General features: G+C 44.8%; 1 protein-coding gene across 3 annotated transcripts in view; it reads right to left on the bottom strand.

The window, feature by feature from the left end:
- Positions 1-767: 767 nt before the first annotated feature.
- The window catches only part of LDLRAD3 (low density lipoprotein receptor class A domain containing 3), a 273,554-nt gene continuing 258,182 nt past the window's right edge, over positions 768-16,139 (bottom strand). For all 3 annotated transcript variants that reach the window (XM_089677345.1, XM_089677344.1, XM_089677346.1), the window contains 2 exons: positions 6,334-6,679; positions 768-3,865 (listed from right to left, as the gene is read on the bottom strand). In XM_089677345.1, coding sequence (XP_089533471.1) covers positions 3,628-3,865; positions 6,334-6,679 — 584 coding nt within the window. In that variant the 3' untranslated portion in view covers positions 768-3,627. The remainder of the gene's footprint in view (positions 3,866-6,333; positions 6,680-16,139) is intronic.

The raw sequence follows: 16,139 nt of genomic DNA on the forward strand, positions 1-16,139 counted from the left end.
GGAGCTATCCAACTTTTCAAGTTAACAAGCCGGTGATTGCTTGCTAGGAACGACTAGCAACCAAACACCTGCCTGTTAACATGAAAAGCATGTACCATATGTCCTGCCCTCTGTCCAGGCACGCCATGCCTTCTACCTGCTGTGTAAGGTAGAATTGAAAAGGAGGGTTGTGAATGGCAGGGGGGGGGGGGGGGGTTGGGGAATATAAGGGAGGGGGCATTCATACAAAGGGGACTTGGCTGCAAGGAAGGAAGGTGGGGGATGGATGTGAAGGGGGGACAGTATACAAAAAATAGGTTTTTAAAGGGGACTGAGATGCAAGTAAGGGGGATCTGTAAAGGGTACTGGGTGCAAGTAAGGGGGGTCTGTAAAGGGTACTGGGTGCAAGTAAGGGGGGTCTGTAAAGGGTACTGGGTGCAAGTAAGGGGGGTCTGTAAAGGTTACTGGGTGCATGAAGGGGGGCTGTGAAGTGGACTGAAGTACAAGGAAGGGGGGTTGTAAAGGGAACTGGGGTGCAAGGAACGGATGAAATGGGAAGGAGCCTGAGATGTAAGTAAAGAGGGGGGTGTAAAGGGGACTGGGGTGCAAAACAGGGGAGCTGTGAAGAGGACTTTGGTGCAAGGAAGGAGGGTTGTGAGGACTGGGGTGCAATGAATAGGGGGACTGTGAAGGGGGCTGAGATGTAAGTAAGGGAGGCTGTAAAGGAGACTGGGGTGCAAGAAAGGGGGGCTGTGAAAGGGACTTTGGTGCACGTAAGGGGGGGGGGGGTTGCCGTGAAGTGGACTGAGATGCAAACAAGGTTGAACAGAGGACTGGGGTACACGGAAGGGGAGCTGTGAAGTGGACTGGGGTTCAGGGAAGGGAGGTACTGTGAAAGGGACTGAGATGTAAGTAAGGAGGGGTTGTAAGGGGGACTGGGGTGTAAAAAGGGGAGACTGTGAAGAGGACTTCAGTGCAAGGGAGGGGGGCTGTTAAGGGTACTGGGGTGCAAGGAAGTGGGGCTGTGAAGTGGACTGAGGAGCAAGGAAGGTGGGTTGTGAGGACTGGGGTGCAAGGAAGGGGGGGGCTGAGATGTAAGGAGAGGCTGTAAAGTGGACTAGGGTGCAAGAAAGGGGGGCTGTGAAAGGGACTTGGGTGCAAGTAAGGGGGGGCTGTGAAGGGGACTGAGATGCAAGTAAGTTTGTAAAGAGGAATGGAGTGCAAGGAAGGCAGGCTGTGAAGGGGCCTGAGATGTAAGTAAGGGGGGCTGTAAAGGGGCCCCGGGTGTAAAAAAGGGCGGCTGTGAAAGGGACTGGGATACAAGGAGGGGGGGAGGGGGCTATGAAGGGGACTGAGATGCATGGGGGGGCTGTAAAGGGGACTGAGGTGCAAGGAAAGGGGGCTGTGATGGGGACTGGGATTTAGGTAAGGGGGCTTTGATGTAAAGGGGTGACAGAGTACACTGACATGAAGGGGAGGGGGACTGTGATGTGAGGTGGGGGCAGAGGACACTGATGAAAAGGTGAGGAGGTTGTGATGTGAAGGGGAGTCAAAGGACAATTACGTAGAGGAGGCACTGTGATGTAATATGGGGGGATTTGAATGCAAAGGGGGGCTGTGATGTAAAGCAGGAACTGTAATGTAAAGAAGGGGCTGTATTGTAAAGGGGGGTGCTGTGATGTAAAGAGGGGGTTCAGCCATTTTAAAGGTAGTACTGTGGTATAAATGGGAGGGCTGTGATGTAAAGGGGAAACTGTAATGTAAGGGGGTGGGGCTGTGATCTGAAGAACCCGAGTCATAGCACAAACACGAGACTCGGACCCCTGCTGGATGAAAGTTTTAATGACCGGACCTCCATGAATTTTAATTCAATACCCCTGCAATAAACTGATGAGTTTGTGTTAAAGCAGAGCTCCACCCAAAAGGGGAAGTTCCACTTTAAGGACTGCTCCCCATTAAGGATTGGCACCTTTGGAGAGCGGGGGGGGGGGGGGGGGGGTTGGGGAGTTTGATAGGTACCCGCTCCCACTTCCGGTTCGATTGCCTAGGTGATCGGAAACGGATGTTGTCCTCCCTCCCTCCCTGTAGTCTTTTGGGACATGTGACAAGTCCCAGAAGACTACAGGATCACTCAGCGCAGTGCTACTTGCGCATACGCAGTGGGTACCCGGCTGTGAAGCCGCAAGCTGTCACAGCCGGGTGCCCACACTGAAGATGCCGGCCTCCTGGAATACAGGACAGCCGGTGAAATGGGCTGCAGGGGACACACCATGGGACAGAGGGACAGGTAAGAGGCTGTTTTTTAAAAGTCAGCAGGTACAGTTTTTGTAGCTGCTGACTTTTATTTTTTGGTAGGTTGAGTGGAACTCCACTTTAAGAAAGGAAAAAGACAGGGGGAGCCACCATCAAAGTGTAGACTTTAATGTAAACAGTTAAAAGCTTAACATTGCACTCAGATAGAAAAAGGAGATAAATTATTATATTCTAAATCTATCTGCTTTTGATATGTGAGTGCAATTTTAAACTTTTAGTTGTTTACATTAAAGTCTACACTTGTTGATGGCGCCCCCTGTCTTTTTTCATTTCTTTACAGAAGAAAGAGGCATTGTCCTAAATTCTGCCAGAGAAGCTGCAGCCATATTAAAGTGAACACCTATATTTATAGACATTATAATAAGACTTGTTAAAATTGTTTACCCCCCCATCACTTCCTTGGAAAGAGAACCCAGGTCTTTTTTGCATTCTAAAGCATTTTTTTGCAAAACCGATGAGTTCATGTCTCTGTCACTTTGCCCTCTCCTACTATCAACATGTTGCTTGCTAAAACAAGTACATTGCAGCACCCCTCACTGGACCCTTGCACTGCTTCTTCCAGTCTGAGCGCTGCTGTACAGGGGATGACAGGAGTCCAATATCAAGTTAAATTCAGCTACATAATTACATTGGTTGCTTTTTTTGTGAATGCATTTCTGCAAGAATTGGTGTTTTTTTTTTTACTAACCTGCCTTGAGTTCAGCTTTATCACAAACACGTTTTACTGCACGTGCGTTTATGCAAAGGTGGGAAAAATCAGAAAGTTGTAAACGTGGCCTTCTAAAATCCTTATATGTAGAACTGGCCTGGAATGGAATCTTTGAAATTTAATTTGCAGCTATCCAAACTAAGTGGTCGCTAAACAGACAAGAGGGGAAAGTAAATCATCTGCCCTACTATGTTTTAAGTGCCTTATTGCTTCAGGGAGAATATATGATAGCAAAAAAAAAAAAAAAAAACATTATAAAATACAAAGAAGGAAAAAAAAAAGAAATCTAAAAAAATATACAATCTGGATTCTATAAAAATATGAGGAATATTTGCTGGTAACAAGATACCACAGACCAACCCATGACAGTCAAAGACTGGGTACACATGGGTGCCGGGGGAGCCGCTCACCAAAATCAAAAGGTTGAATTCTGTGGAGTGCACCAGATGCTCTTCCCCCACCATGGTGAAGCAGACTCTTTACTGAGCACTTATATGTGTGTGTAACCTGTATTTGTCTCAATACACCCTTTGGGTCCAGGAAGCCCTCTGCTAGCATCGGGAATGGACACCCAGCATCCCGTGACGCCTGTGTAAACGTAGCCTGACAAGAGTCTCTTCAGTAACTTAGACCTCCAGCACTGTGCTCAGTTGAGACTCACTGGTTGATTGGACCGGTTCTGGAGCTTCGGCAGGGCTGGCGGGATCCCAAGTGCTGCTGGAATTGTCCAGAGTGTTTCCATTGGAACCGGCGCTGTTGACGCTGCCTGTTCGGGAGCGGTATGGAGGCAGCTCTGTCTGGCTGTAAGATTCCATGTCGGAGGGATACGGAGGAGGAGGCAGAGAGAACCAAGGTGGAGGGGAGCTAAAAGAAGAAAGACAAATGTCTCATTTAGAACAGTACTAATCAAAAAAAAAAATTATAAGACAATTATAAGAGATGATAGTTTGAGGCAAGTACATAAAAACACCCTTTAGTACTTTTATGTAATATTTCAAAAGTAACATAATTGTTGTTCAGTCGAGCTGGTGCTTCGATATTCTATATTGAGTTTTCACAAACAGGACTTTGGGATGAACAACTTGCAGCAACTATACAAAAGTTCCATCAAAGTTCCATTTTTCCACTTCAGTTGCTTGAAATCTATCTTTACACATCAGGTGAAATAGACTTGCAGTGGGAGTGCTTACTCTGTAAGCCAATGGGCAGAAAGGAGACAGATCAGGTTATTGTGGTGCTAGGACCTTGCTGCTCCATGTTTCTGGTGCAGGATGGCTTCTTACTGGCACGAAGGCTCTTGGCACAAAATCAGGTGGCTATACAGCATTATAGGGGTTAATGATACAACCTGGTTTAGGGGGTTTAGAATTTGTTTTAGGGTTCAGTAAGTTTTTTGGGGAGGGTGGATTAAAGCAATAGTAAAGTGACATTAAACCTTAATTTTTTTATTAACATAACAAACATGATATTACCTGCTCAGTGTAAACCTGCTCTGTGTAATGTTTTGTACAAAGCAGCCCCAATCCTTCTCTTCTGGGGTCCCCCGCTGGTGCTCCAGGTCCCTCCGCTTCGGCGAGTGCCCCCATGGAAAGCCGAGCCACCCTGTCTATGTCTATTGACAAATCACATCCTTCATGACAGAATTTGATTGACAGCAGCGGGAGCCAACGGGAGACAAATCAAGAGCCGCTGCTCTCATAGCTGGATTAGATCGGGCTCTAATAAAAAGGGTGGGGGGGAAGCGGGCTGGGGGCATAGAATGCATTAAAAGAGAGGTATGGCTCCCCCCCCGCCAATTTTACTTACCTAGGTGGATGCAGCATCTGTCCCCCATCAGCTTTAAGGGTGAGAACTCAGCGATCACATGACCACTGATCACTGAGTTCTCTCCGCTCTGAGCAGACAATGGGACTGTCAGTCACTGCTGTCAGCTCGGCCCCCCCCCCCAGTGTTCACTGGACTGCTGGGCCTTAGAGGGCGAGAGTGCTGCTGGCTTGGGCTCTCAGCGCTTTGCTGACAGGCTGAGCCAGGTGCGGCTCCAGACTCTGGGGTGGATCCCGACACTGAAGTAGGGATCTTTCCCCAGCCTGGACCTGCTGAGTGATGTTAGCCAACAGTGTATGTTTAAGTGGTTTAAGGTGGCAGCAGCTATATAATGACTGAGCACGGGGTGTCTTAACCAATTTATTTTTGCTAAATTACGAGGGGTCTTCAAAAAGTTTCCGCACTTTTTTATATACAGTATACTAGAGTATAAAAAGTGTGGAAACTTTTTGAAGAACCCTCATACATTGCCAAGAAAATGGTATTTAGCTAGAAAATTAGGATACATAAAAGAGTGCACGTTGTCCAGGGGTTGTGAAGGGTACTGGAGTAAATGATCAATGGCTGGAGTTCTGCTTTAAGTGTTAGGAAAAAACATTGGCCAGCTACAGCATGCTAAGAGTGTCTTCCAATCACATTTTTGAGCCTCTGGCTTTATGTGACATTTAGCCCCAGTTCACACTGGTGCAACTTGGCATGCTACTTGCAACACATTGGGGTTGATTTAATAAAACTGGAGAGTGCAAAATCTGGTACAGGTGAGCATAGTATTAAATCAGCTTCTAATGCAGGCCATAGACGGTTCGTTTATCGGCCGAATTTTCGGCCAAAAAAATGAAAAATCGGTCGTTCTGTTGCCACTAATGCTAACGAAAATCGTCCGTTTTTTGTAAATTTTCCAGCATGACTGATAAAAGAAATGAGGAGGAACCGCGAAAAATCGGTCGACGACATTGCCCCACTAACAGTGCGAATATTGGCAGATTATTCTTTCGGACGAAAATTGAAAATCCGGCTGATAAACGAACTGTCTATGGCCTGCAGAACTGCAGCTTGCTCAAATAAGCTTTTGCAAAAAAAAAAAATACAGAAGCTGATTGGTTTCTGCACCAGATTTTGCACTCTCCAGCTTTGGTAAATCAACCCCACAGAGTGGCATGACAGGTGAAAACCAATTAATTTCCATGACGGCCATTCCAGTCAATGCAACTCAAGTCTCAGTGACTTTTAAAAAGGTTTCTGCACTACTTTGGTGCAACTTTAATGTCAATTGAGTCCCATAGACTCTAAAGTTGCACCAAGTTGCATGAAAGCCGCACTGGAAAACACATCACAATGGGGTTGCAGCAGTGTGAACCAAGGCTTAGGGAATCAGGTTCAATTGAAAAGCAGATCTTTTTAAATGTACAAATATAAACCCCCCCCCAAAAAAAAATTTTTTATTCACCTCTACATTTAATGATCCTGCAGCGAGAAATGAAAAAATACATAACAAATCCCAGACTCACTTGTGGTCCAGCACAGCCTCGCTGTAGGATGGTGGAGACTCGATGCTGACTGGTGGCTGGTACCCCTCGCTGGACATGTACTGCACCCCGTTGTTGACGTTATAGGTGACTCTGCAGTTGTGCGGGTGGTCCAGCACCACCAGTCTGGAGAGCAGTAGGGGGTGCTGCAGCCGGTGCACTGGAAGACTCATCAGGTTTGTGCGTTTCCTTTGATGGTGAAGAACCAGGGCCAGCAATGCCACTACCAGTACGAAGATGACGGAGCTGCCGATGATGGTGTACGTGATACTCGGGTAATATAGGAGATGACTTTCCGAAGACACAAACTCCTTCTTACTGCTGCTATCTGTAAACAGAACAGGAGAACAATCAGAAAAGACGCCTAGAATGCTTAGGGTAGGATGTGATATTAGCAGAAAGATTTAATAGGGTTGATTTACTAAAAACTGGAGAGTGCAAAAAAGGGTGCAGCTGCGCATGGCAGCCAATCAGCTTCTAACTTCAGCTCATTCAATGAAGCTTTGATAATAAAACCTGGGAACTGGTTGGTTTCTTTGCAGAGATGCACCAGATTTTGCACTCTCTAGCTTCAGTAAATCAAATGCAAAAAAAAAAAAAAACACGCAGACATCACTTACTCTGCCACAAGTCACGTTGTAGAAACAGAAGTTGGACATTAATCAAGTCATGCGAGGTCAGCAGTAATTATTTATGTAGTACTCTGATTTTATTGTATGCACAGAGTTTTCCCTGGGGTCTTTTAAATGGCATGTTTATTATGAAATTTTATGCACATGTGACCGGGGTCAATCCAGAGCAGGACTCATGCTGAGTCCTTCAATATCTGGTCCATTTAGCTAATTTGCTTACTGATGGATGGGATTATTTGGAGATACTTTTAATCATGCGCTTGTGAGCCAATTGGATATTTATGTTCTTCTTGGTTACATGCTGTTATTACATTAATAAAGTGGAGCGTATCTGTGAATATAAGGACTTTAGTTTTATTCTTAGCAGTGCACACTTTCTTAGTATAGAGAAATGTTTTTGTGTGAGAAGTTGTACATTATTATGGCTTGGTAAAGGAATTTCCGTTCACTACAAGACCACTATAAAGTAACCTAAAAAAGACAAAGTAACAGCAGCACACTTACCAGCCAAATTCAATCAAATCCCTTGTAGACTTTACAGAATCTGGAGTTTGCAAAGTAAAGATACCACCTACACGACACCCAGACCTAACGTGAGCCAAACTTCCCAATATACAGTACTGTGCAGAAGTTATGGGCAGTAGTGAAAAAATGCTGTAAATGAAGAATGCTTACAGAAATAGAAGTGTTCACTTATTTTGCATTTTGTTAATTGAGTAAAAAAAAACTATGAACAGAAAAGAAATCCAAATCAAATCAATATTTGGTGTGACCACCCTTTGCCTTCTACTTACACTTTCACACAGTTTGTGAAGGAACTCGGCAGGTAGGTTATTCCAAATATCTCAGAGAACTAACCAGAGATCTTCTGTGGATGAAGGCTACCTCAAACCCTTCTGTCTTTTCATATCATCCCAGACAGACTCCATGATGTTGAGATCAGCGCTCTGTGGGGGCCAAACCATCACTTCCAGGACTCCTTGTTCTTCTGCAGATAGTGCTTAATGACATTGGCTGCATGTTTGGGGTCATTGTCTTGCTGCAGAATAAATCTGGGGCCAATCACACTCCTCTCTGATGGTATGGAAAGTTGGAAATATATCTGTCTGTATCTTAAGCACACCTTTGATGCTGAATAAATCTCCAACTCCATTTGCAGAAATGCAACCCCAGACTTGCAAGGAACGTCCACCGTGCTTCATAGTTGCCTGCAGACACTCATTAGCATACCACACTCCAATCTTTTGGCGAAACAAACTGCCTCCTGCTACAGCCTAATAATTCACATTTTGACTCATCAGTCCAGAGCACCTGCTGCAATCTTTCTGCACCCCAGTTCCTATATTTTCCTGCATAGTTGAGCCGCTCAGCCTAGTTTCCATGTTGGAGGTATGGCTTCCATGAAGACCACTTCTGGCCAGACGTCTCCAGACAATGGATGGGTGTACCTGGGTTCCACTGGTTTCCGCCAGTTCTGTGCTTATGGCACTGCTTGACATCTTCCAATGTGGAAGGGAAGTAAGCATGATGTTTCTCTCATCTCCTGCATTGTTTCCTTGGCTGACCACTGCATCTATAGCCCTCAACATTGCCAGATTATTTTCTTTTTCAAAAGAATTTGATGAATTGAATTGATGCTGGTTTGAAGCCAAAGGGTAGTCAGAAAAATTATTGATTTTATTTAGATTATTCTTCTGTTCGCTCACTTTGCAGTTTATAAAGTGATAAAAACAATTAAAATATATATTTTTGGAAGCATTCTTACTTTATGGCATTTCTTCACACCTGCCTATAACCTTAGCACAGTACTGTACACAAGGTTTTAGTAAAATGTTTTCTTGCTTGTGTGCGCTGGACATACTTTAAACAAAGCAGTATCTGTTTTAAAGAATACACTTGAGTGGGTTCCTTCCCAAATGGAAGAATGCCAACAGTTCAGCTGGTGCAGGAAATTTAAAACACAAGTAGCAAGTTCAACCAGTACCTGAAGGTACTGTAAGCAGCCTTGGGTAAAAGGCAAATGGAAGGCTTGCTCTAAAAGGCCTGTAGGGAGAACACATGGGTTTCAGTAGAGCAAGAAGTAAGGATCAATTGGGCCACAATATAGGGCTCATTCTACAAAAAAAGGAACCATCAAGTATATTAAACTCCAAATCATTTTTTTTTATCTTTATCTTTTGGGCAGGATATGGAATGATTATAATCCATGTCAGTCAGTTTCTTGGTCTCATTGGAGAGAATTCTCTTTGTTCCCTGTCCAGAAGACACAATAGGTAGTGACTGGAATCTCTCCAAAGTATGGAAAAGTCCTCTAAGACAACAGTCACTGGATAGGTGTCTCTAATTGAAGATTAGAGACACCTAGACTTCTTTTACTGTAACATTTTGGATTTCCTAGCACTTTCTATACTGCAGACAATGGTCACCAGGACAAATGCCGGGTGAATCTTCTTAGTGGGGAAACAGACAGTAATAAATGCTTAACATGGGTTTAAAAACTTTTAAAGTCCAGCCACAACTAGACTGTGAGCCAGAGATGCTTGTGAAAACAATTGTAGCCTAGCAGTAGGCATCTCTTAGGGTTCCTCCAAAGATTACTAGGGTTTTTTTCAGCAATTAGCAATTCCTGCCTCTCATATAAGTAACCACCAACACCAATGATTTTTTTAAACCGTGTGTATGGGGGGATTTTTTCCTATTGAGCACCATGAATACAAGGAACATTCTTCCAATTAACCGCCATTCTTCCTAGTGACCACCATTGTAAGGGACATTCTTCCCACTGACCAATGTAAGGAGCATTCTTCCCACTGACCTCCAATGTAAGGAGCATTCTTCCCACTGACCACCAATGTAAGGAGCATTCTTCCCACTGACCACCAATGTAAGGAGCATTCTTCCCACTGACCACCAATGTCAGGGGTATTCCTCCAACTGTTCACCAGTGTATGGTGCATTTTACTCTCTGACCACAGTGTAAGGGGACACTTCACTCACCATTCATCTCTTCTAGGAAGAGATAAGAGTGAGTTACTGAATATACTGAATACAGACTTTCATACGTAAAAGGGGTCATTCGTTGAGCTTCACCACTAGAGGTACAGCGGTCCCTCAGTGAAATGGGGGGCCCCTGGACAAACCAGGGGTCACCCAGATTGGGAAATTCACATGTAATAGAAGCAATGAGAACTCAAAACCAATGTCTCAAGAGTGCAAAATTATTAATAAGTCATTGGTCGCTGACACAATCACTAACTGAACATTCGATTGCTGAATCCCTGCTACCGATATATGTCTGCCTAGAAGCATTGGAGTTCACTAAACTTCCAGTACACTCTCCTAAGCCCTGGTTAAGGAGGATGTATGCCAGTCCCCAAAATGATGGCTCTCTTTTGTTTTTTCACTCTAGCTGGTTGAATTGACTCTTGAAATGTTGGTTTGGTGCTCTCATTGGTTCAATTTCATGTGGAGTTCTTTTCTGGATGTTATTGTCAATTATTAATTTAATTTGTATTACTGCAAATAATTTTTGAATAAAACAGCCTTAGGTTTCAAATACACTAAAGCTAGCCATAGATGATGCAATTTTTTTTCCTGCAACCATAGGTTGCAAGAAAGAAAATCGCTTGATTCCCACATAAACAAAGCAATTTCTCCCGCAGAGCTATTGTGTTCTCACGGTGGAGAGCCTTCTCTGCCAAAAGAACATAATTATTACAGCTAGTGGTGAGGGCTGAGACAAGGGGAGGAAAGAAGGAGTGGCTGCCCTGGGTGCAGTGGTTTATTGCAGGGATGGGGGCACCCTGTGCTGAGTTCATCCTGTTACAAGGCTGACAGGAGTAGTGACAGCAGCATCACTACTCCTGTCAGCTCAGCGCTGGGAGCAGCGAGGAGAGAACCGGGAGGAGGTGCTCGCACATCATGAACGGGGAAGGGGCACAGTTTATTTTTGCCCTGGATGACCTTGTCCCAGCACTGCTAGCGGCAATATTCGCTGGCAGTAATCGCATATAAAAAAACCGACAGGCTGGTTGTACTTACTTCGATTGGATTGACTTCAGTACAACCGGCTTGCTCATAGATGGATCGAATCTTGGTTGCTCCCTCGTTGAACCAGCTGAGATTCGGTCCATCTATGCTGGCTTTAATGTTCCACTTTCCTTATTCTTTTAAATCAGCCTACTGTACTACTGACATAGTAATTATTAGCAGGGGTTCCCTGAGATCTGAAAGTTATTTCAAGGGTTCCTCCATCGGAAAAAAGGTTGAGAAAGGCTGAGATAAATAGAACAGGGATAAAAATGTAGAACTATACCTGCAAGCTCAACATACACTGTTGGGCACTGTAAGCCATTTGGCACCCTGGCTAAATGACACATACATGCATTATAATGCCAAAACTATTGGTCCCCCTGTCTTTACACGCACATGAACTTTAATGGCCCCCCAGTCTTAGTCCGTAGGGTTCATTATTGAGTTGGCCCCGCCCTTTGCAGCTATAACAGCTTCAACTCTTCTGGGAAGGCCGTCCACAAGGTTTAGGGTGTCTATGGGAAGGTTGGACCATTCTTCCAGAAGCACATTTGTGAGGTCAGGCACTGATGTCGGATGAGAAGGCCTGGCTCCCAGTCTCCGCTCCAATTCATCCCAAAGGTGTTCTATTGGGTTGAGGTCAGGACTCAGGACAGTCAAGTTCTTCCACGCCAAACTCGCTCATCCGTGTTTTTATGGACCTTGCTTTGTGCACTGGTGTGCAGTCATGTTGGAACACGAAGAGACCATCCCCAAACTGTTCCCACAAAGTTGGGAGCATGAAATTGTCCAAAATGTCTTGGTATGCCGACGCCTTAAGCGTTCCCTTGACTGGAACTAAGGGGCCAAGCGCAACCCCTGAAAAATAACCCCACACCATAATCCCCCCCCACCAAACTTTACACTTGGCACAATGCAGTGAGGCAAGTACCTTTCTCCTGGAAACCACCAAACCCAGACAAGTCCATTGGATTACCAGACAGAGAAGTGTGATTGGTCACTCCAGAGAACACTCTCCAGTGGCGGCATGCTTTACACCACTGTATCCGACGCTTTGCATTGCACTTGGTGATGTAAGACTTGGATGCAGCTGCTCAGCCATGAAAACCCATCAGATGAAGCTCTCTACGCACGGTTGTGCTAATCTGAATGCCACAAGAAGTTTAGAGGTCTTTAGCTATTGAATCTGTAGACAGTTGGCAACTCCTGCACACTGTGTGCTTCAGCTTGTGCTGACCCCGCTCTGTCATTTTACGTGGCCTACCACTTAATGGCTGAGTTGCTGTTGTTCTCAGTTGCTTCCATTTTGTTATAAAACCACTAACAGTTGACCGTGGAATATTTAGTAGCAAGGAAGTGTCATGAATGGACTTATTGCACAGGTGGCAACCTATCACGGTACCACGCTTGAATTCACTGAGCTCCTGAAAGCGACCCATTCTTACACAAATGTTTGTAGAAGCAGTCTGCATGCCTAGGTGCTTGATTTTATACACTTGTGGCCATGGAGGTGATTGGAACACCAGAATCCAAAGATTTGGAGGGCTGTCCCAATACTTTTGGCAATATAGTGCACATTAAGCAACAAAGATGAGAGTCAAGGGGATCCTAGATTGTGGGATCTTTTTCAATCTATGTCCACCCATATTTAGGATATTCCTTGCTCTAGTGAGCAGACTGTACTGCTTTACTGCAAAGCGACAGATTGTTTATTTCTATTTGTCCATCTCTCTGACAATTGTGACAATCGAGTGGTAAAATGTGGCCGAGTCTTCTACAGAGCAAAGTGCCATCTGCTTGCTGGCATTTTGCTGCTAAGCTGAAAGTCTGATTTGTAGTCCCAAATTTTCAAAGCAATAAAACATTGATGAAACGTAGACTAGCATTGCGCTCGGCAGGTACAATGTCACAAGAGCGATTTGTGCGCTGCATAATGAGAGCCATCTTGGTTTGATCTCCTAGGCTATGCTATGATAAAGCAAGTTTCCTTCTACTTCTGTCACTCGTACCCCTTGACTTTCCGAGACAGGAAAGAGAATCCTTTTAGCACAAAAAAAGAGAAAAAAATCTTTAGTTGAAAGATATTCCCTAGACACACCCCTGTTCACATTTTCATCACCCCTGTTGATGGAAAAAAAAAAAAGTTTCTGTAGTTGATGCAAAAAAACCACCAAACAAAAAAATAATAATAATGATGAATTTGTGAATTGTGAAGTCAATGTTAACAAAAAGAAAATACAACTTCACGAAATACCACAACTGGATCAGGATTTTTTCCCCCAAATGATCCTATACTTTAGAGAGACCCTGTAAACAACCTAAAAAGGTTCAGGAAAAAGCAAAAAGGTAAAAAAGTCTAATTGCAACATTTCTTTGTTCTATGAACGATTTTTAATGACTTGCACTGTGCCTTGCTAGCAAATTTGACTATCTTAGAGGAGTAATTTCCCCAGTCCCCCCTCTCCTTGCACATCATAGCCTTCTTCTGGGCATAACTAAAATATCTGTGCTCCTCTGCCCTTCCCCTCACCACCCTGCATAACCCTTTATATGTCAGCTGAAGGAGAAGCGAAGAAGAATATTATACATACAGAGTGACAACTCTGAGCTTGCTGACATCACATCCAGGAGGGTGGTGACCAACAGTCCTAAAGTGGTTGTAAAGGAAGATTTTTTTTTTTTTTATTTTAAATAACAAACATGTCTATACTTATCTGCTATGCGTAATGGTTTTGCACAGAGTAGCCCCAATCCTCCTCTTCTTGGTTCCCCTGCCGAAGCTCCTGGCTCCTTCCTCCTGCCATCACAGCAAGCAGCTTGATATGGGAGCACTCGAGCACGCTTGCTCTCGAGCCACTGTTCTCTGTTTCCATTCACATACAGATGCTATCTCTTCATTGGTGCACTGGCTGTGATTGACAGTAGCAGGAGCCATTGAGGAGGGAGAGACCCAGGAAAACCAAGGCTCTCGTGCACATCGCTGGATCGAGATCCACACAGAAGGCCTTTACATTAGGGATATACCGATATATCCGCGACCGAAACGTATCGGCTGAAAATAGTGTTATCCGCATTTTACTAATAGGAGAAAAAAAAGGTGCCGATAATGGCTTCTCCGATTATTTTTTTTTTTTAAAGGAATGTGTCAAGGCAACTCACATGCAAAGTCACATCCCATAGACTTTCATGCAAAAACGCTCCATAGTGATTTCAATGCACAATCTTGTCCTATAGACTTTAATGCAAAATCACATCCCATAGACTTTAATGCAAAACCGCATCCCATTGACTTTCATGCAAAAACGCCCCCTAGTGACTTCAAAGCAAAATCGCGTCCCATAGATTTCAATGCAAAATCGCATCCCATAGACTTCAAATCAAAATCAAGTGCAAAGACAAAATGCCCCTGAGTGACTTCAAGGTAAAAACATCAGCCACATTCATTAAATTAATAAAAAAAAATGTTTAAACTGTCCATTTCGGTTTTTGCCCAAGTGCATCCTGAATTTTCAGTTTCGGCACGGGAATGTTCATTTCGGTGCACTACTACTTTACATGTAAATAACATGCATAAAATATGTTAAATGCACATGCTGTATAATATTATGGGAACTGTATAGTATTATGGGAAGAGTGTTGTTGAAATCAGGCGTGTTGCTAGACCCTTGCACGCAGGGCAAGAAAACCTCATCCTTTTCTCCTCTTGGTGTTCCACAAGTACAGCCTATCAGTAAAGGTGTTCAGGACTGCCCCACATCTTTAAAACCCTAGCAACAGTCCTGTTTGAAATGATTGGCCTGATGACAGGACCTCTTTAAATTTAGTCCTTTGATTCGGCATACATTAGGGAAGGACTGCTGGGTATTAAAAAACCCCCAAAAAAACACATCTCCATACATTTGTCTATCAGCTATATATAATATACAGATCCTGTGGCACTCTAGTTTTGAGTCACGTGGTCTAAATTGGACACGTTAAGTCACATTATTCGCTGCTTCTGCTGGTATCAGTAGTATTCATTGACTCTGACTTAAATCCCAACTTCAGGAATTTCACAAAATCTACCAAGCAGTACACAATCCCCCCCCCCCCCCCAAAGGGTTCACTGCTCGGGTGCAGGAGTAAGGAGTAACAGTTACTTTACTCTTTGATCCAGTAGGCTCCCTTCGTCCAGCGACCACTGCCACAAAATGTTCTCTCTATGGCCTTCGCGGCCGCAGTCGCAAGCCTGTCTCCACGTGGGGTCAATAGCTCTGTATTGTACTGCTACTATTAACAACGCCACCATCTCTCCCACCCCACACGCCAAAGTCCTGGGTGTCACCCTGGACTCCCACCTCTCCTTCCTACCCCACATCCAACTGCTATCTAGATCTTGCAGGCTCCACCTCCGCAGCATCTCTAAGATACGCACATTCCTCACCCCAGACACCACTCCCTACACTCCCTCATCACCTCACGCCTGGACTATTGCAATTCCCTTCTCACTGGCCAAACGAACGCTATCCCCACTCCAGTCTATCCTGAACTCTGCGGCTAGACTCATCCACCTCACCAACCGCTCCACATCCGCCTCCCCCCTCTGCCAATCCCTTCATTGGCTCCCGATTGCCCAACGCATCAAATTCAAACTGCTAACTCTGACCTACAAAGCCATTCACAATGCTGCCCCGAACTACATAACTGACCTGATACCCAAATACTACCCTACCCGTGCCCTCCGCTCCTTTCTAGCTCCCTGGTCTCCTCCTCCCACGCCCGATTGCAGGACTTCCCCCATCCTCTGGAACTCCCTACCCCAATCCATCAGACTGTCACCTACCCTCCTCACCTTCAGGCGCACCCTGAAAACCCTCCTCTTCAGGGATGCCTACCCCAACCTCACCTAACACCTGACCTCACCTAACAACTAACCTCCTCCACTCCTCCCACCACTCCATCCCCCACAGCTATCTCCTCCTGTACCACCTTCCACTCCCTCCTAGATTGTAAGCTCAAAAGAGCAGGGCCCTCGAACCCCTCGTGTATTGTATTGTTACTGTCTTGTCTCATGTTCTGTCCCCCCCCCGCTATTGTACAGCGCTGAGCATACCCTTAAGCACTATATAAATACTGTATAATAAT

This window comes from Staurois parvus, unplaced genomic scaffold (genome assembly GCF_062004578.1).
Source record: "Staurois parvus isolate SC_StPar_1 unplaced genomic scaffold, SC_StPar_1.0 ptg000184l, whole genome shotgun sequence".
Classification (NCBI taxonomy): domain Eukaryota; kingdom Metazoa; phylum Chordata; class Amphibia; order Anura; family Ranidae; genus Staurois; species Staurois parvus.